Source organism: Schizosaccharomyces cryophilus (genome assembly GCF_000004155.1).
Source record: "Schizosaccharomyces cryophilus OY26 unplaced genomic scaffold supercont4.3, whole genome shotgun sequence".
NCBI classification, from domain to species: Eukaryota; Fungi; Ascomycota; class Schizosaccharomycetes; order Schizosaccharomycetales; family Schizosaccharomycetaceae; genus Schizosaccharomyces; species Schizosaccharomyces cryophilus.
This window is the reverse complement of record NW_013185626.1, coordinates 575,875-593,776: the sequence shown is the minus strand read 5'-3', so window position 1 is coordinate 593,776 and position 17,902 is coordinate 575,875. Positions and strand designations below refer to the sequence as shown.

The 17,902-nt window shown below is 37.4% G+C and overlaps 11 protein-coding genes across 11 annotated transcripts; 6 read left to right on the top strand and 5 right to left on the bottom strand.

Annotated features, from left to right (window-relative positions):
* Positions 1 to 58: 58 nt before the first annotated feature.
* Positions 59 to 2,030, top strand: SPOG_00271 (mannosyltransferase). The gene has a single exon (XM_013167780.1). It carries the CDS (start codon positions 791 to 793, stop codon positions 1,868 to 1,870), a length of 1,080 nt encoding a protein of 359 aa, XP_013023234.1. The 5' UTR covers positions 59 to 790; the 3' UTR covers positions 1,871 to 2,030.
* A 314-nt stretch (positions 2,031 to 2,344) lies between these two features.
* SPOG_00270 (mitotic spindle checkpoint protein Dma1) lies at positions 2,345 to 5,470 on the top strand. The gene has a single exon (XM_013167779.1). The coding sequence runs from the start codon at positions 2,893 to 2,895 to the stop codon at positions 3,682 to 3,684; it is 792 nt and encodes a 263-aa protein (XP_013023233.1). The 5' UTR covers positions 2,345 to 2,892; the 3' UTR covers positions 3,685 to 5,470.
* On the bottom strand, positions 3,687 to 5,450 carry SPOG_00269 (Set1C complex subunit Shg1). Its single transcript, XM_013167778.1, has 3 exons — positions 4,730 to 5,450; positions 4,463 to 4,584; positions 3,687 to 4,415 (listed from the first exon to the last, which is right to left on the bottom strand). Exons 1-3 carry the CDS (start codon positions 4,835 to 4,837, stop codon positions 4,283 to 4,285), a joined length of 363 nt encoding a protein of 120 aa, XP_013023232.1. The 5' UTR covers positions 4,838 to 5,450; the 3' UTR covers positions 3,687 to 4,282.
* Positions 5,471 to 5,537: 67 nt separating the features above from the next.
* On the top strand, positions 5,538 to 7,133 carry SPOG_00268 (uncharacterized protein). The gene is made up of 2 exons (XM_013167777.1): positions 5,538 to 5,792; positions 6,035 to 7,133. Exons 1-2 carry the CDS (start codon positions 5,730 to 5,732, stop codon positions 6,842 to 6,844), a joined length of 873 nt encoding a protein of 290 aa, XP_013023231.1. The 5' UTR covers positions 5,538 to 5,729; the 3' UTR covers positions 6,845 to 7,133.
* SPOG_00267 (YEATS family histone acetyltransferase subunit Yaf9) lies at positions 6,983 to 8,108 on the bottom strand. Its single transcript, XM_013167776.1, has one exon. The coding sequence runs from the start codon at positions 7,838 to 7,840 to the stop codon at positions 7,193 to 7,195; it is 648 nt and encodes a 215-aa protein (XP_013023230.1). The 5' UTR covers positions 7,841 to 8,108; the 3' UTR covers positions 6,983 to 7,192.
* A 560-nt stretch (positions 8,109 to 8,668) lies between these two features.
* On the top strand, positions 8,669 to 11,042 carry SPOG_00266 (dihydroxy-acid dehydratase). Its single transcript, XM_013167775.1, has one exon. It carries the CDS (start codon positions 8,948 to 8,950, stop codon positions 10,745 to 10,747), a length of 1,800 nt encoding a protein of 599 aa, XP_013023229.1. The 5' UTR covers positions 8,669 to 8,947; the 3' UTR covers positions 10,748 to 11,042.
* Positions 10,810 to 12,443, bottom strand: SPOG_00265 (mediator complex subunit Med20). The gene is made up of 3 exons (XM_013167774.1): positions 11,765 to 12,443; positions 11,579 to 11,667; positions 10,810 to 11,522 (listed from the first exon to the last, which is right to left on the bottom strand). The coding sequence occupies exons 1-3, from the start codon at positions 11,776 to 11,778 to the stop codon at positions 11,008 to 11,010; spliced, it is 618 nt and encodes a 205-aa protein (XP_013023228.1). The 5' UTR covers positions 11,779 to 12,443; the 3' UTR covers positions 10,810 to 11,007.
* Positions 12,444 to 12,640: 197 nt separating this feature from the next.
* Positions 12,641 to 13,842, top strand: SPOG_00264 (ARP2/3 actin-organizing complex subunit Arc5). The gene is made up of 4 exons (XM_013167773.1): positions 12,641 to 12,832; positions 12,906 to 12,978; positions 13,169 to 13,345; positions 13,397 to 13,842. Exons 1-4 carry the CDS (start codon positions 12,687 to 12,689, stop codon positions 13,457 to 13,459), a joined length of 459 nt encoding a protein of 152 aa, XP_013023227.1. The 5' UTR covers positions 12,641 to 12,686; the 3' UTR covers positions 13,460 to 13,842.
* Positions 13,136 to 14,479, bottom strand: SPOG_05751 (uncharacterized protein). Its single transcript, XM_013168155.1, has 4 exons — positions 14,250 to 14,479; positions 14,014 to 14,117; positions 13,759 to 13,872; positions 13,136 to 13,635 (listed from the first exon to the last, which is right to left on the bottom strand). The coding sequence occupies exons 2-4, from the start codon at positions 14,092 to 14,094 to the stop codon at positions 13,609 to 13,611; spliced, it is 222 nt and encodes a 73-aa protein (XP_013023609.1). The 5' UTR covers positions 14,095 to 14,117; positions 14,250 to 14,479; the 3' UTR covers positions 13,136 to 13,608.
* A 949-nt stretch (positions 14,480 to 15,428) lies between these two features.
* On the top strand, positions 15,429 to 16,133 carry SPOG_00263 (DNA polymerase epsilon subunit Dpb3; the record flags this gene model as incomplete). The annotated part of the gene is made up of 2 exons (XM_013167772.1): positions 15,429 to 15,646; positions 15,668 to 16,133. The coding sequence occupies 2 exons, from the start codon at positions 15,429 to 15,431 to the stop codon at positions 16,131 to 16,133; spliced, it is 684 nt and encodes a 227-aa protein (XP_013023226.1).
* Positions 16,134 to 16,238: 105 nt separating this feature from the next.
* On the bottom strand, positions 16,239 to 17,827 carry SPOG_00262 (uridine ribohydrolase). Its single transcript, XM_013167771.1, has one exon. It carries the CDS (start codon positions 17,635 to 17,637, stop codon positions 16,666 to 16,668), a length of 972 nt encoding a protein of 323 aa, XP_013023225.1. The 5' UTR covers positions 17,638 to 17,827; the 3' UTR covers positions 16,239 to 16,665.
* Positions 17,828 to 17,902: the final 75 nt, after the last annotated feature.

Sequence of the window (17,902 nt, the reverse complement as noted above, 5' to 3'; positions counted from 1 at the left end):
GATGCTACTTTGCGTTATCTAGATTCAGGACTGAGAGGCAAACGACACCTACCTTTAACAAAATATCAGTTTCTCATGAAGAATCCAAAAAAACTGTTATAATACTTACATATTTATTAGAATTATTCACGTTTCGAAAGTGTCTGTGGCCTTTACACTTTCCTTAGAATCCCTTGACAGCGTTTAACCAGTTACAAGAGGTGATCATAAAAGCCTATAGTACAATTTTGAAGGATTATCATTACTTTTTACTTTTCTGACTTCTTGTTTCTATTTAATACAGCATCCTTAGAATATTTTAATTGTTTCTTTTGTTGCTCCATCATCTTTCTACTGGAGAGGTGATAACGAAAGTTTGCAAGAAGCTTTCCAGCTTATAAGTGATCATTTAACGTAAAATTTGACTTACCTTTTCCTCTCAACAAGGGCTTTGGTTTCGTGGACTGCTTGAATTGCATCATTGTTTGCACATTCAGTCACTGGAAAGAGACAAAGAACTGGGCAAGACCTATTACGAGAGTTTTATCTGAAAATTCGATAAGTTCAATTGCCCATTGGCTTGTTGTGAAGCTTAATTTCGGTTTCGTTGAGCTTTTACATTTTTCACCAACAGGGCACAATCCATCCTTCGTTACTAAGCCTCCCCTCCGATTTTCCCTTATAGAAATCCCTGAAGTTTAATTTCGGACTTAAATTGTTATCGTTATCGTTTGTGTTTAAGTTTGAGATTCTAAGTCGCTTTTTAATCTAAATCCTAATTCAACTTTACGCCGACATAGAATACACCGCTATGAATAAGCCGGCTCTCGTTTTTTTCCTTGTTTTGTCCCTGGTTGTCGTTTTCACGCTCCATCTTTTCTGGGGACCCATCAAGTTATTTTTTATAGATTACCGGACAGACGTTTTGAAAGCAAACGATTTGTTCGACGAGTTTAATTATCCGCTTATCAATAATGCGACAGAAAACGTCCCGCGCGTAATTCATCAGACTTGGAAAACCGAAGATATTCCTGATAAATGGAAAGATGCTCAGAAAAGTTGCATCAACCTGCATCCCGACTTTGAATATAAGTTATGGACGGATGAGGCAATGCGAGATTTTATGAAAGAAAACTATCCCTGGTTCCTTCCTCAGTATGATGCGTACCCTTATAACATAGAACGCGCTGATGTCGTTCGCTACTTCATTTTATACCATTACGGTGGTATTTATTTAGATTTGGATGTTGGTTGTAATCGTTCTATGGAGCCTTTACTGAAATATCCTGCGTTTGTTCGAAAAACAAGCCCCAGTGGTATTAGCAACAATGTTATTGGAATCAGGAAAAAGCATCCTTTTCTGCTCCAAGTCATCCGTACTCTACCATCTTATGCTTTCAACTATCATTTCCCTTATCTAACAGTTATGTATTCGACGGGCCCTTTATTCTTTTCTATAGTTTGGAGAGCGTGGCGAAGTCTCCCCATGGCTGAAGCCTGGCACCACGTTTGGGTCTTGACCTCTGATGTGTACACCGGTTCCAAATATTCATTCTTCAACATTTTTGAAGGATCATCCTGGCATGATAACGACGCTGGGTTTGTATTTTATATGCTCCGACATTGGTTACTATGGACTATACTTGGTTTTGTATTATTTTTCTTTATCGTTTTCTTGTTATTTGGATCTTCGCTAAAGCCTGCTGCCAGAGTCTCTCGATCTAGCAGAAGAGCTTTTGGTAGTCCCTTTTCAAGTAAATCATCATCTCCTTGGAGAAAATTTAAGCAATACGTTTCCACTGATGAAAGCAGCGATCAGCAGAATTCAGATTCTGTACCATTCATGGTCGAATTCGACCTCGAATCTCAAACGAGGCCAAAGAGTCCGTAAAAGATTTAATTTGCTGTCACTATTGTTTTCGTTGTTACCGTTTGAATTTTTTTTTGCATCTTCTTTTATTCGTAAACCAATACTTTCGTTTCTCTTATGTTTGTTATCTAGCGATCGTTTACATTCTTTATATTAATTATCTTAAATGAAATTTAGCTAAATTGTTATTATGAATTTACATTCTAAAATTCTTTGTACGGAAATTAATACTTCTAGCCTGAAGAAGAAGAGGAACTTTTATCGTTTTGCAAAATTCTATAGATTCCCCTCCAGAAGGTGTAGGCCCAATTATTCACTTTTTAGTAAGTGCTTCAGCAGTGTGTCTGAAATTTTTCTTTTCATTTTTACTATTTCTTGCTTCGTCTAGACTAGTATACCAAGAAACACCTCTGTATCAAATTAATTAACGACCTCTAACGATAACTAGTGACAAAAATTTAAAAGCCCAATCCATTTCATATCTTTTCATTACCTTTTCAAGCTCTTGCTCCTTTCGTTTCTATTTAAGAGTTGGCTGTTTAAAAAATTAATTCTTTTCTGTCATTGTTTCATACATTCCGTCGCTTTGTATCTGTGAGATATACAGAGCTTAAAGAAGGCGTGCCTTTCGAAAGGCCAATTTTTATTTGTCAAAGGAACCTATTTATAAAATTGAGAGTTTTTAATTCTTTCTATTGTAAACAGCATTGCGTTGATTGGGATTAAGCCCTGCTTTGTTTACACTACATTGTTTTTGTTGGACTAGGTCTTGGATATCTCCATTACAACACAAACAAAACCAATATCTTGCTAAAAAAATAAGCCATAAAAGCTGGAGAAATCTTTGAAAATTAGATCTAAACAATTCATTCTATTAGCTTTTCCTTAAACAAGCAAGCTTTGAAATTTCTCAGCTCTTCTTTGTGATACGGAACTTTGGCATTTGCTAGATTTTAAGCTTAAAAGGCGTTCCTATTTATCTGTCGTATCTCGGTTTCTTGTAAATTTTGCATCTTTCATTCCCAGAACCCAAAGATTCCGGGATGACAAAGGCTGTGGAAGGTTGTCGGAAAGAAAATGAAGGTCTTGCTGAATCTAGTTCAGAAAAAGATGAATGTAAATATTCTATTCGTCTTACCAACTTTGTAGGCCCAAATGCACACTCGTTTTCATTTGATCCACTAGTTCGGTGTTGGGATAAAAAGAATGATTCTTTACCTATCTATATTGGACGATACACCGAGAGGTTTAATGGAGGAGACGTATCTGCTATAGTTTTTCGCTCGAAAGTTGTGAGTCGTAAGCATGCTCAAATATATCACGAAAATAATACTTGGTATATCCAAGATATGGGTTCAAGTTCCGGAACATTTCTTAATCACGTTCGTTTATCTCCACCTTCTAAGACGAGTAAGCCTTATGCCATGTCAAATAATGATATTCTCCAGCTCGGTGCCGATTATCGTGGTGGTTATGAAATGCATTATCGCTGTGTCCGTGCGCGGGTTGAACTCAATAATTCTTGGAAAATAAGAATCAATCCATACAATTTGAACGAATTTCGCCGTGTTCAAGAACTAGCCGTTTCTGGTTCAACTGATAACGGCCCTCCCGAGTGTTGCATTTGTTTAATGCCTGTTTTACCCTGTCAAGCACTCTTTTTTGCTCCTTGTTCTCACACTTATCATTATAAATGTATACGCCCAACTCTGGTAGAAAGCCACCCATACTTTAGCTGTTTCATATGCCGAAAATACCATGATTTGGAAGCGCCAGTTGAGGAAGCTGACGAATGTTTGAATGACCTACTACTACATACCACTGTTAAAGAGTGATTATTTATTCTTGTACTTTGAAGTTAACCAAAGCATAACTTATTTGAAGCACTCATTTTACATCCTTAATGATGACGACCTAAACTATTCATGAACTGTAATGCAATTGTTTTTATTTCGGCTTAATCTTTGTGCGCTTTGTTCACCTTTTTGTCCATTATTTTTATTTCTTCTAATCAGCTTGTCTTTCAGTTACTGTTGGCGGAGTTCCTAGTTTTTAATACACGTTTGTTTAGCAGACCAATTAAGCTGATCAAACAAACGCACGTTCTTTTATTTATGTGTGCGTCGAGATTATATTTGTTAAATAATCGATCTCGTAATAAACGACGGCGACAATTCAACCAAGTCGTTCGTATTATTTGGTGAATCCTTTGAGGACGCCAACACGCTTCTTTCTCCAAACTTCCTTGTTATTGCTTTGGCGTATATATTTTGCCTTATGAATCCTATCCAGCATTCAACGTCATATCGATCCCCAGTTTGCGATAAATACTTGAAAACATGCTCCAAAATATATATAGTAATAAAATGAAGAATCAACCATTATAACCAAACTAGAAGAGGATTTTGATTTTGTTGTAGTATAGCTTTACCTTTATGATCCCCGATGCCCTTCAGTTTCTTTGTCACACAATTGCTTTATTGTCTCAAGGACATTTACTCTGAGCTTATCTTGAGACAAAATATTGTTTTTTATATTTTCCAAGGTATTTTCATAAAGCGATGTCCTATTTCAATTAGCCATTCGTTCGACTGAAACCAACTATGTTCATACCGATCAACGGCGCCTGCGATTAAAGGCGCTGTTCGGAAATGATCTTTGGTTTTTAAAGATGGATCTTTCTCTAGTTCTAATTCAGCAATTGTTCGAAGTTGCTCTGCGAATCCCTCCGATTCCTAAAAGAAACCTTGTTAGACGCAACGCAATGACTATGATTAAAAGAGGTCGATCCCATGAGAAGGAAGAAAATAGATTCTTTTTTAGCTTCTTCTTCCTGTGGTCTTCCTAGAAGTATATATATGGTTGCGTTTTTTAACATACCTTTTCTTTGAATGTTTCCAAGACAAGCTTTCGTAAACGATCGAAATGTCCTTCTCTTTTGAATCTTGTCACTAAATCATCCACGTTTACCGTTTTATTTGAGTCCATTTTTCTACCCTTTATCCTATAAAAGCATATTTCTCTATTGAAAGTTGGTTCTTGGTAAAGGTCAAATTTCCCAAGACTTTCAAATAGGTATTTCTAAATATGTATTTTGAAACAATGTATAGCTTGTCTTATACGAAAAAATAAAATTGGGATACAACTTTGTACTCAAATATCCATGGCTTGTTCAAAAGCCCAATGTCAAAGACCTTTGAAACCTCCGATTTCATGTACGTTAATTATCAAGCTGCTAGAAACCCAATGTTTATTTAATGAATTATTGATTCTTTGAGTCATCCCGAGTCCTCCTATATGAAACATACTGGCATCAAGCAAACAACAAGTTTTCAGTATCAAATCCAAGGGTTTGAATCAATGATTTGTTGGAAATGGCCAAAATATCATTATTTTCATAAAGATGATGTTTGTATTGCTTGGCACTACCAAATACAGCAATATCTAATGGGCGAACAGACAATCAATTCGATTGCTTACGACTAAGACATCCAAACAGAGCTATGCAATTCATTAAATTCCTTAAACAAGAAAAATGAGTGAACTTTTATTTCGCCAATATAATCGTACGCCTCGCCAAATTGTACAATGTTAAACAAAGTACTCATAGATGATCACAACCATTCGAATATTTTTTTCTTAGATAAAAAGCTCATATGATATAAGTAAACTTTAGAAAAATTAAAATAAATTCTCGTCCTATTCGACCACACTCTAATCTCATCTTTTATTATATGCTTGACTAACATTTACCAAGCGCCACACTCGAACCATCATCCTTGTTTATAAAGAAGCTACAATTCAATAACTATATAGAACTAGAAATATTTTGAGTATTCTTGATTACTACTGTTTGCTCGATTTGGCGTAATACACTTTGATGATGAAACGGAACTTGGGTTTGCTTTTGCTGGCTACTATGAGTCTCGTGGCTATGGCTGAGGTAAGTAGTTTATTTTCTTAAAATTTTTTATGAATAAAAGACTATTCCGGGCGTTTCAGAAATTCTATATTACAGACACCTTTGTGTGGTTTCGTCTCGTACATGCAGTATCGTGAGCTAGTACATGCCTGCTTTTCATTATTGGATTTTCCACATAAATTCCTTTAACTTTCACTGAATGCTGAACGCCTGCTCAGTCTTTATGTGCTTTTGCAAGTTCATTTATCTAATTGCTGTATTAGAATACCTCTTCCAATCTTTCAATCGACAGAGAAGCATGGGAAAATGTGGATCCCTCAGAGGGGTCTACTCAGAAGAATATGCTGAGAAGTATGCTTTTCGCCATCTCCATGATCTTTGGTTGCGAACTTGGTGATAAAACATTCATTGTGGCAGCCCTTCTTTCTTTCGAAAATTCAAGAGGCATCGTATTCCTAGGATCTTTTAGTGCCTTATTTTTCATGACTTTACTCGGCGTTCTTTTAGGCCATGCTGCTCCTATGCTTTTCCCTAAACGATGTACGGATCTTTTAGGCGGATTACTCTTTGTAATATTTGGTATCAAAATGATCCGTGAAGGTGTTGAGGTTATGAACGCTCATGAATCTATTGATGAAGAGTTCAAGCGGGTGGAAGATGAGATCAGTACTGCTAAACCAGTTGAAGAGCTTATGGAAGAAGGTCAGGTTCCTAAAGATCCTATTTATGAAAAAACCGAAGATGATAGCGTTAATTATCTAAAGTCGACTCTAGATGGATTAAAAAATCTTTTTAGTTTCTTGTTGTCTCCTCTTTTTGTGAAGGCATTTGCGCTGACCTTTGTAAGTGAATGGGGTGATCGTTCGCAAATCGCAACCATTGCTATGGCTGCTAGTGATAATATGTTTGGTGTATTTTTAGGAGCCAATTTAGGTCATGCTTTTTGCACGGGCCTGGCTGTACTTTCTGGAAAGTATCTTGCAACTAAAATTCAAATGCACAAGGTATTGCTTTCTGGAGGGTGTCTATTTATACTTTTTGGCTTGGTGTACTTTTATCAAGGATTTTCTTAAATTTGGGTTTTTGCGATGCACACGTAGTTGCCTAAACCTTTATGAAACCAAACTCAGTTGTGTACGTAACTGGTACAATTGCTATGCTCGACGATATTTGACATTTGCAGGTGTATGTTTATGGTTATGAAGGCAGAAGGAGGATGAAATCACATAATTTTTTATTTGTCAAAACTAATATGGCCTAAAATGTATGATACAACTTCTGACTTTCATATTGATTTCCCCCATTAATAAAAGACAATATATATTTTATAAACTTAATGCAGACTGATAATAAAAACCTTGAAACTTTCTTTAACTTGTTCGTCCAATGGACGAGATTTTTGTTCTGAAAAAAAAAAAAGTCTAAGAAATTGGCGGCTTTTGGCTTTGTAGTTCATGTAATTGCTGTTTGTAAGTGTCAATTGTCTTTTTCACATTTTCCATTGCCATGTCCAACTTATCAGCTTCGTCCTGCTCCAATTGCTGAGAGAATGGATGATCTGGTTCCGACTCAACAGCTAAACCATGCCCATCTCCAATGGGATTTTCTAAGAAGAGTTTATATGTGTATTCAAAAGGTTCGTTGAAAACAATTTCCTCGTACTGTACAGATTCTACTAGGCCGCCAGCGGCTTTTTCTTCTTCCATGCGAGGACCATAAGGATGGAGTTTTAAGCGATGATAAAAGGTAAGTGACTTTTCATGAGTTTCTGGTACAAAAAAGATACGAATCATGATATCAAATTCTCCCCAGCCAGTTTCAATTACTTCAAATGGTAGAGACTCTATACTTCGCGTAGAATTGTTGTACGTATCATGAAGCTTAAAGACTACTTTTTTAATCCATTTTGAGATATCTTCTCCGTCAACACCTTCGACGAAAATCCTCCAAGTATGCGTGTGGTCTGGAGGAGCATGAACTCGTTCCTCTGGCGTTAATGGCTTTGCATCGTTTCCGATTAGAATTGGACGAGATATTTGGCATTTACTGACACGAGTTCCTGGAGCCATTGTACCAAGACACTCTCTTTTCACGTTCTTCCAAATTAGCCGTAAATAAATAAATAAAACGAATTATTATAAATTATGAGAGTCAAGAACAATAATGAGATCGAGGCAAACTTTCTTTGAAGATTAAACAATACCTTATATTATATTAGCGACCGAACGTTTCCTATAAGAATGAAAGCAGAAACATAAATCTTTCCTAAAAACAAACCAACCGCTGCCAAGACAGTCAATTTTTTCAAGAATCTGGTGTTGCAGCTCGCAAGTGGTTTTCATTTAACGATAAATCGCAAATGCGTATTGTGCCATCACTGCACTTCACAATATTGTAAATACTCGTTGACGGAGAAAGTGAAAATAATAAGCAAGAAATATAATCATTATAAAAGAATCAAGTTACATCTCTCTATTTTTTTTGTTTTTTTTNTTTTTTTTTTTTTTTTTGGCTCCTCGGATTCAAAGCACTTTTCTGTTCAGTTTACAATGAAAGATTCACCTTACAAAGCAATTGATTCCTTCTATGCATATGTACACTCCTATTCCTGATTCAATGAATCAATAGGCAAGCTATAGAAAGGCTTATAGCCATGCTTACCCTTCCCTGTCAACGCTTCCCAAGTGTTCCAAAAGCGCATAAGAGCAAAGCGCTAAACTTGGACCATTCAACACAACTATGCAACACAGTCTTCATCTGTTCATAAATATACAAGGAATAGCAAGTTTTTATGATTGTTAGAGAGAATAACTACAACAAACATTTTCATTTACAGCATAAAACATTCTTGTTCAAATTTCGCTTAAGGTAACTCTAAAAGTTACCGATTTAAGAGCCAATCACTGACATGAGAATTCGATTTTACCTTTGATCGCGATGGCCATCTGTATAAATTTGCATCTTGTAATCCTTACTTTTGACCAGGACCATACTTTTTAAAGAAAAATAGTAAAGAATCTGGAAGAACGTGCTTCTCTTTCCATAATAATTGCTTGTTTTTGGATTTCCTTTGTTTGGTTCCTGTTCTTTTTTGTTGCTTACTCATCTGAATCCTCGGGATAATTAATCATTGTTAAAATTTTTGGTCGTATTTATTGATAATTCAGCTTCTGAGTATGATTTTGAACAAACTCGTTCGCGCGGGTGCCTCTGCTGCGGCTACAAAGCGTGCCGTTTTGAATACTCGTACTTTCAAAACCTCTGCTACAGTTCTCGAAGAGAAGAAGCTTAACAAGTTTAGTGATACTATCACTGGACCCAAGTCTCAAGGTGCCTCTCAAGCCATGTTATATGCCACTGGCTTGACTGATACCGACATACACAATCCTCAAGTTGGTATTGCCAGCTGCTGGTTCGAGGGTAACCCTTGCAATATGCACTTGTTGGATCTCGGTCGCAGAGTCAAAGCAAGTGTCAAAAAGGCTGGCCTTACTGGCTTACAGTTCAATACCATTGGCGTAAGCGATGGTATCTCTATGGGTACTAGTGGTATGAGATTTAGTCTGCAGTCTCGTGAAATTATCGCCGACTCCATTGAAACCGTCATGCAAGGTCAATGGTACGATGCCAACATTTCCATTCCAGGCTGTGACAAAAATATGCCTGGTTGCTTAATTGCCATGGGCCGTATCAATCGTCCTAGTATTATGTTATATGGTGGTTCCATTCGCCCAGGTCATTCTTCCTGTCAGAACAATGCCCCCATTGATTTAGTTTCTGCTTTCCAGGCTTACGGTGAATTTATTACCGGTAAGATTAACGAAACAACTCGCCATGATATTATCCGCCACGCTTGTCCCGGAGGTGGAGCTTGCGGTGGTATGTACACCGCTAATACCATGGCCAGCTGTGCTGAAGTCATGGGTATGACATTGCCCGGCTCTTCTTCTTTCCCTGCTGGCTCTGCTGAAAAGTTTGCTGAATGTGAAGCTGCCGGCGAGGCCATCAAGCGCATTATGGTTGAAGATATCAAGCCGAGTGACATTATGACCCGAAAGGCTTTTGAAAATGCCATTGTATTGACCATGGCACTCGGAGGTTCTACTAACGTTGTTTTACACTTGATTGCCATCGCAAAGTCTGTAGGTATTACCTTGACTTTGGACCACTTCCAGGCTATCAGTAACCGTACTCCTGTCATCGCTGACATGAAGCCTAGTGGTAAATATGTCATGGAAGACTTGTTCAACATTGGCGGTGTCCCTGCTGTTCTTAAGTACCTTCATGCTGAAGGTCTTATTGATGGTTCCACCATGACTGTTACCGGTAAGACACTCGCTCAAAACTTGCGCGAGGCTAAGCCTCTCAAGGAAGGTCAGCAAATTATCAAGCCTTTGAGCGCTCCTATGAAGACTGAAGGCCACTTGCGTATACTTCGTGGTACTCTGGCACCTGAGGGTTCCGTAGCCAAGATTACTGGTAAGGAAGGACTGCATTTCCGTGGTAAAGCTCGTGTATTCGATGCCGAAGCCGACTTCATCAGTGCTTTGGAACGTGGCGAATTTAAGAAGGGCGAAAAGACTGTTATTGTTATTCGTTTTGAAGGTCCCAAGGGTGGTCCAGGTATGCCTGAAATGTTGAAGCCTTCTAGCGCTATCATGGGTGCTGGTCTTGGTAAGGACGTTGCTCTTTTGACTGATGGACGTTTCAGCGGTGGCTCTCACGGATTTTTGATTGGTCACGTTGATCCTGAAGCTCAAGCTGGTGGTCCCATTGCTCTCGTTAAAGACGGTGATATTATTGAAATCAATGCCGTCGAGAATACATTGAATTTGATGGTTGACGAGCAAGAAATGGCTTGCCGTCGTCAGGCTTGGAGAGCTCCTCCCTTGAAGTATCAACAAGGTACTCTTTTGAAGTACGCTCGTAATGTTAGCACTGCTTCTAAGGGTGTTGTTACCGATTCTTTGGACTAAGTTATTGAAGCTGTCAAATGAACTGCCTACATCAGCGGCTTAATTGTTTTAAAAGAACAAAAGGACTTAATAATTTTTGTTTGGGACACGTAATTTAATAAAATTTTTCATTTAATTAAAAGGTCTATGGGTAAGCGTGAATAAAAATAAAGATAGCAAAGGAACAGATGGGAAAAAAAGTAAAATGAGGAGGGGAGAACAACATGCAGCGTACCATTCATTCGTTTTTGACCTAATTTACAAAAAAATACGAAGAAATTTCATCCAGCAGGAGTACTTTCAGACTTCACCCGAGGTAAACTAGACGGGGTAGAAATTTCGACTCTATGCTTAAAAATTTGGAGAAAGAGTTTAGGATCAATGGAATGCCTGTGATGGTAGAAATAGTTTTCATAGATAGGAGGAGGAGGCGAAGAATTTTTAAAGAAACAAATATTAAAGAACTCTTGGAGGATGGGCCGAGCAATATCGACATCGTCAGAACCATCGTAAGTAACGTGAAAAACGATCCCTTTCCATGTTGATTTCTGAAGAACATTGGCAACAGCTACAGTGAAATCTCCAACCTCATAAATTGCTCCCTCTATGTTAAACGTTTGGCGAAATGTCCACAGCTTTGTACGTACGATAATATCTTCTAATTCGGGTTCTGCATCAATAGTAGTCGTTTCATCAACACACGCATACATATAAGGATGGATATTTTGCTTTAAGAATTCCAAACTCTTTGGGGAAAGGACATTCCGATAGAGTTTATACTGAACGATCCATTTTTCTATTGGCGAGTTAGTTTACCATACCAAAAGATATTTACTGAAATTGGTAGCATACTCATATACTGGGCTAAAAATGATTTTACAAGATAGTCTTGTGCAGGTCCCAAGAAGGTAGCCATAGAAGGAGTCGTATAATAAACAAGCCTAATGCATTAGAAAAAATAGAAAAGAGAATAGAAGCAAACACCAAAAGGGGTTTCAAGCGACTACCCAAGCAGAAATCGCAGGCAAAAAGGCTTACCCATGAACCGGCATATTGGAAAATATTTGTATGTACGATGTAACGGCGACTTAAACTGAAAAACAAGTAATAATAACTAGGATAAATTGAAATATATTGAAACCATTTAGAAACCAATCAACATAATACAGATGATATGGGTTTCTGTTCTTAACAAACGAGTGTAGGTATTACATTACTAGTGGCCTCTTTAGTATTACATTACTACTGTTTTGGAGAATAGTGTTGTTAAATGAGATTTTTTCTACATTCAGTAAACATATGAATTCCAATAATTAGTTTACTTTGAACTCGTTTGTACAACATAACCAAGATTAGATTTCCCTACTTTTTGGAATCGGCTTCAGAATAGCTCCCAGGACTCACTGAATTCTACGGCTATACTTACAATTTTAATTTGCTTCGAGAATGGTCCCAAAGATTGCCTTTATGCATCAAAAATTTACAAATCGACATTCATAGTTACAAGGAAAAGGTTTCTTTATATTATTCTTTTTCAGTTCATAATTCACCGGCATACAGCTGGATATTTATGGAAAACATATCTTCTGAATCACCATAGGTCTATGAGGGCGGACAGCAAGCTCATATACCTACAAGATATTCAGAAATTATTCTTAAGACCACAGGTAGAGACGATTGTCTGTAAACACGAAAAAACAACCATCTACAATACTGGTCTATGGAGTACTGGAGAAGTTGGGAGTGCATGGTCAACTATATATAGGAAATGAATTGACAGGAAAAGTGGGAAATAAAAGAAAGTATAAATTTCATCCTTTGTATTTGTTTTTTCTTTGCCAAAATCGTGTATTGATTTACAGCTAAAAGCAAGTTTTAGTACTACGTCTGTTCTACTCTACTGCTCTTCAAAGAGCAGTATTTGACAAATCCATTCAAACTTGTAATTGTTGCTAGAATCATGTCGTTTCGAATGCAAGATGTAGATTCCGTTACAGAGCCTGTACTTACACAGCAAGATTTGTTTCCTCCCCGTCAAGAATCTTCGGAACAGGTCCAAGCTGCTATTGCTCAGTTAGTTCCTCAGGCTCGATCGACTATTCAAGCGTAAGCCCAAGAAAATAGAATAATAAAACTTATTTTTTTTCCTTTCTTTGCTTGCTAACAGAAGTTGATACAGTGGAAATGCTGTGGAAGGGTTACGGATTTTATTGTCTTATGTACCTTTTGGAGACGATGTTCAGGAAGCTAGAGTAAGTAAAGTCATTTGATGATGAGATGAGAATGGATTGTGGTAGTTTTTGTAACTGGTGGTTATTAAGAAAGCAATTTCTGTCATGACTTTGTTTCCATAGTCGGTGGGATCAAACGTTTCTTTAAAATGGACTACTTCATCCTTTTTGTTTTATCTTTTCTTTGAAAATTATATTAACCTCCGCCTAGCAACAATACTTATCCGCCTTTGTTGACTTGCTGAGCTACATCCGGTCCACTGATATTATAGCATTTTTAAAACAACGCAGTACTGAAGATTTAGATAACATGATGAACTTTATTTATCGTGCACTTGCACATCCTCAAGCCTATAATCCCTCTGTTTTGCTAAACTGGCATGAAAAGGTATGTACTCTTTCACGGTATTCGATATAAACGAACTGACACAAATATTAGATTGTTCAAGTCAATGGGATTGGATGCATCACTCGTGTATTAAACAGCAGACCCGACATGTAACGCAAGCGAATCAAAACCTCAGATAAAAACATGAAAAGCAGAAAAGCGAAACCTGGCGCTCGCCTTTTTTACCTTCATTTCAAAGCGACCATGGATGTTTCTATCGGGGTTCTTAATTGATTCTTCCTTATGACTGCTATGATTGTTTGCTATCCTCGGTAGCGGGCTAAAATTTTCTAAATTATGTGTTAGCAAAAACACGCTTCCTTGCTAGTTTCGCTACTTTTCCTCTTTTAGATATGAACGTAATTCGCTTTTGATAGAAGAATTATGAATGATTTCTACTTTTTGCAGCATACCCGTTTAACATTTTGAATATGGATCGGCTGAATTTTCTTTTCCCCGGTTCGTTCTGCTTCAATGTTGGCTTCTTTCAAGAGTGATTGTAAAAAAAGACAATAATCAAGATAAACCTATAACAATTTACAGTAGTTAGAAACTCAAATCTTTTTGTTATGTTTTTTTTTTTTTCTATTTTAGCCTGAACAAAGGAATCACATTCACATTCACATTCACATTCACTTCCAGTTCCAGTTCCAGTTTCTGTTCCTTACCAGGTCTACAGCAGAGTCATCAATGGGCCTCTCGGCCTGTTGCCGAAGCATACGTTTCATCCTTGATTTTGGATAACTCATTGCAATTCAACGTCCAAGATGTTCTGCAACGTTGTTAACGTCTGTTGTTCGTAACGATACAGAAAGGAGACAAACATAATAAAATACTTTTTAATGTAATCTTTTTTCATAAGTAGAAAACGAAAATATTTCAAATTTTCGAAAGAAATACTTACTCGTCAAAAGTTGGACAGGAAGCTTCCATGCGTTTCAATCAATACAACCGTGATTGAAATCAACGCTTAAAACTTTTTTTAGCAAGAATAAGCCCAATTTTATTAAATGAATGTTTGGATGCTACTGAAAGGACAAGGGTTACTTACTGGATTGTTTCTTTGAAAGGTCCTTTATTTGCATGGACAGTACAGTACAGCTTCAACAGCACTCGCAATAATTGGTAGGTGTCTTGGTAGGACATTCATAGCATTTATAAGGAAGCCAAAATTACTATAAAGATCTAAGAAAAGATATTTGATCTGGTAATAAAGAAAGTAATCAAATTGAATTTGTTTACTCAACACTATTAGCTGGGAGAAAAAGTGTAAAAGTCCACTCCATAAGCAGAATTTCACTATAATAACACTTCAATAAAAGCATTGGAAAATTCCTTGTGTCCATCCTACTGGAACTTTCCCGCTTCCAAATGAAACGAATTCTAAGTTTTTGTATTGACTACCATACTGAATAGAAACACATGAAATACTTTTATTTAAGACATGAAACATGAAACAGGAAAACAACAATAGAAACCCGTAAACGCATTACCAATCTCTCTCCCTTATACTTAATCTGAAGTTTGTTGATACCTTATTATAGAGCAAATACAAGCGTTCAACTTTAGAGAAATTGCAGTGCCTAATAATAGTTTATAATATTATCATTTTATACTGATACGTTAGTAGAACGGCGGCACTATATTTGACAAGAATATTCAAAATAAGTGCAAATATGACATCCTTTGAATCCAGGTACATCTTATTTGCTACTTTTTATTCTCATAGATTGTTTACATGGATAACAAAGATTCTAATTCAACTGTTTTGCGTATAAATAATCAGAAAAGATTCCCTGTGCGTAATCTCTTTACCAACCACACTGGCACCGAAAAAAATACAATTTCCTTTTAAAATTACAAACTTTAAATATCTTTAGAACTTTGTGAAGCAAAGTTTGGGTCTTGTAATTTTTTTCTTTCAATTCTAACAAATTTTTGCTGCTTGTGAAAAATCGACCAGAATAGGTACAAAGCAATTAGTAGCAACTTTCCTACATCTCTCGGGTACCTTTCGCCATTAAGTACTATCTTTTTTAAAACCCCTTTCGCGTAATCTTGCTAAAAAAAATTATTTTTCTTCATGACTGAAGTCGAGCCTGCTCACGAGGAAGAGACAAAGCCTACCGTTTCTTCAAGTGTAGCTGAAGAATCTCCTACGAATGCTTCTTCCACGGCAGCCGCCGCTGCAGCTGCTTCTTGGAAAAGTCGATTTCCTGTCGCTCGTATAAAAAAGATTATGCAAGCTGACCAGGATGTTGGCAAGGTAGCTCAAGTTACTCCAGTAATCATGTCCAAAGCGTTAGAAATGTTTATGCAAAGCATAATAAATGAGTCTTGCCAGCAAGCTCGTCTGCATCAAGCCAAGCGTGTAACCGTTTCGCATCTGAAACATGCGGTGAAAAGTGTTGAACAATTTGACTTTTTACAAGACATTGTTGAAAAGATCCCTGACGCTCCACCTATCAAAGCCGAACGAAAACCAAAACGCCCTCGTACTCGTCGCTCCCCCCAGAATCCTGAAAACACAGAGACAACTCGTCAAGCTTCGAAAAAATCAAAGACAAAGGAATCTAAAAAAGCGGCTGAATTAGTTAAAGAAGAAGAAGAAGAACATGAGCATGAGCATGAGCATGAGCAAGAACAAGAACAAGAACAAGAACAAGAAGAAGCGGCAGTTGAATCAGAAGGTGAAGGTGAGGCTGTTAAAAAGGAAGAAGCGGCTGAGGCAGATGCTACTTCTGAAAAAACAGCCAGCGAAAACTCAAATTCTTCTGGTGAAGCTTAATATTTTTAATACTTCTATGAAGCGTTTTAAAATTTGGATATCGTTTCATGGTAATTTATATGTTTTGGATTACTTCTTTCTCTACTTAATCTGAAAGTAAGTCTGGTTTTGCTCTTTTTTAGGCTTTATATGCTAAGACTATACTATTTAATTTTGCTCTCAGTATTGGAGTTGGCTACAGGTTTTGTTTCTTATTTGCATTTAATAACGATAGGAATTCTCATTAAAAGGAGGTTATGCAATGGTAAATTTAGACGACGAATAATCATAATAGTTAAAATGATAGCAATGTAATCCCTACGAAAAGATGATGACTGTCAGTTGAATGAAAGATAATCTTCAAAAAAGTTGTCGTAAAAACTTCGGAAAAAGGTTGCATAGAGAAATATGAAGAGCAACTCTATACAACAAAGTCAGAAAATCCTTATTATTGTTTCCTGTAAAAACACTGTGCGTAATATTACGAAAGAAGAGCATTTCTGCTAAAAGTAACGGAAGCATGTTTCATCATAAAATACAACGCTTCACCAAATCACAATGTGTTAAGCTTTTCAACAACTTGCATAAATAAATTCCAAAAAGCAACAACATCAGCACTAAGGACAACATGAACGTTTGGAAGCATCTGAGTTTGTTGCGACCATACATCACAGACAGTACGGCCAAGAGTCAGCTGGTCGATGCTGACGGTAACATACATGATTCTTGAAGACATAATTTCGGGCCACAATGCGTAAACCATAGCACAGGCATCGTGTACGGGAACACCATTTTTGAATCCATAAACAGTTTCATAAGTGGCTTGGAAAACGGTCATAAGTTCGACTAGGGTATTACTGATGGGACTTCCATGTTGCCGTAATTTTTCCATGATTGCGGAATCCATTAGAACGCTGTGCGTTACATCTAATGGAACCATATAAAGTTTTCCGGAGAGTGAAGTAGTTTCAAGGACTAGTTTGGCAGCCTCGGGGTCAGCAAACATGTTGAATTCAGCTTGTGAAGTAATATTTCCAATCCCCGTACTCCCACCCATGAAAACGAGTCGTTCAATATTTTCGGAAACTGTAGGGTAAGTGGCCAACATTAAAGCGATGTTCGTCAGAGGGCCTGTCGCGACAAGAGTTACCGGAATAGGATTCTGAGAAATAGCTTGATACATGGCTACAACTGCATCAGGAGAAGCCCGTTTCCGGGGTTGATCTGGTAAAAGAGCGATGCCTGCCAGTCCATTCACACCGTGTATATGGGTTGCAAGCTTAGACGGTCTCATCAAAGGTTTCGAAGCTCCTGAATGAACATCAACATCTTTTTTTAACAGCTCCATCACTGAAAGAGCATTCTGAGTTGCATTTTCAACAACCGTGTTCCCGTGCACGGTGCTCAAACCTAGAATGTTACAATGGTCCGCACAAGCAGCAACCATCAAAGCAACGACATCGTCGTGTCCAGGGTCGCAATCGATCCATACATCAACAGTTTTTCTTCTGCCGCCGTTCATCATATCGTTACGAAGTACTGTCAGTTTGTAAACAAACGCCGCAAATGCTGTCCGTTCAGCCTGCTGTTCAAATGAAGGTTTCTTCAATTGAAGTTAAATTCTTTTTTTTTTTTTCTAAAAATTTCTCATTTATATGCTACAAGTCTGTAGTTCTTGTCAACGAGCTCCTCCTCGACAAGGTGAAGGATGGAGGAGTGAACTTTTACGAGGAATTACGGTCACTTCTAAGACCGCTGTAAACAATAATTACGTTCACGTTGAAACAACT

Coding starts and splice junctions, on each gene's coding strand:
- SPOG_00271 (XM_013167780.1), top strand. CDS start 791: ATGAATAAGCCGGCTCTCGTTTTTTTCCTTGTTTTGTCCCTGGTTGTC.
- SPOG_00270 (XM_013167779.1), top strand. CDS start 2,893: ATGACAAAGGCTGTGGAAGGTTGTCGGAAAGAAAATGAAGGTCTTGCT.
- SPOG_00269 (XM_013167778.1), bottom strand. CDS start 4,837: ATGGACTCAAATAAAACGGTAAACGTGGATGATTTAGTGACAAGATTC. Junction 4,585..4,729: donor TGGAAACATTCAAAGAAAAG/GTATGTTAAAAA, acceptor GGTTTCTTTTAG/GAATCGGAGGGATTCGCAGA. Junction 4,416..4,462: donor ATCGCAGGCGCCGTTGATCG/GTATGAACATAG, acceptor TAATTGAAATAG/GACATCGCTTTATGAAAATA.
- SPOG_00268 (XM_013167777.1), top strand. CDS start 5,730: ATGATGAAACGGAACTTGGGTTTGCTTTTGCTGGCTACTATGAGTCTC. Junction 5,793..6,034: donor GTCTCGTGGCTATGGCTGAG/GTAAGTAGTTTA, acceptor TTGCTGTATTAG/AATACCTCTTCCAATCTTTC.
- SPOG_00267 (XM_013167776.1), bottom strand. CDS start 7,840: ATGGCTCCAGGAACTCGTGTCAGTAAATGCCAAATATCTCGTCCAATT.
- SPOG_00266 (XM_013167775.1), top strand. CDS start 8,948: ATGATTTTGAACAAACTCGTTCGCGCGGGTGCCTCTGCTGCGGCTACA.
- SPOG_00265 (XM_013167774.1), bottom strand. Junction 11,523..11,578: donor ATTTTTAGCCCAGTATATGA/GTATGCTACCAA, acceptor ACTCGCCAATAG/AAAAATGGATCGTTCAGTAT.
- SPOG_00264 (XM_013167773.1), top strand. CDS start 12,687: ATGTCGTTTCGAATGCAAGATGTAGATTCCGTTACAGAGCCTGTACTT. Junction 12,833..12,905: donor GCTCGATCGACTATTCAAGC/GTAAGCCCAAGA, acceptor AAGTTGATACAG/TGGAAATGCTGTGGAAGGGT. Junction 13,346..13,396: donor TGCTAAACTGGCATGAAAAG/GTATGTACTCTT, acceptor CACAAATATTAG/ATTGTTCAAGTCAATGGGAT.
- SPOG_05751 (XM_013168155.1), bottom strand. CDS start 14,094: ATGAGTTATCCAAAATCAAGGATGAAACGTATGCTTCGGCAACAGGCC. Junction 13,873..14,013: donor ATGACTCTGCTGTAGACCTG/GTAAGGAACAGA, acceptor AAATTGTTATAG/GTTTATCTTGATTATTGTCT. Junction 13,636..13,758: donor ATATTCAAAATGTTAAACGG/GTATGCTGCAAA, acceptor CACATAATTTAG/AAAATTTTAGCCCGCTACCG.
- SPOG_00262 (XM_013167771.1), bottom strand. CDS start 17,637: ATGATGAACGGCGGCAGAAGAAAAACTGTTGATGTATGGATCGATTGC.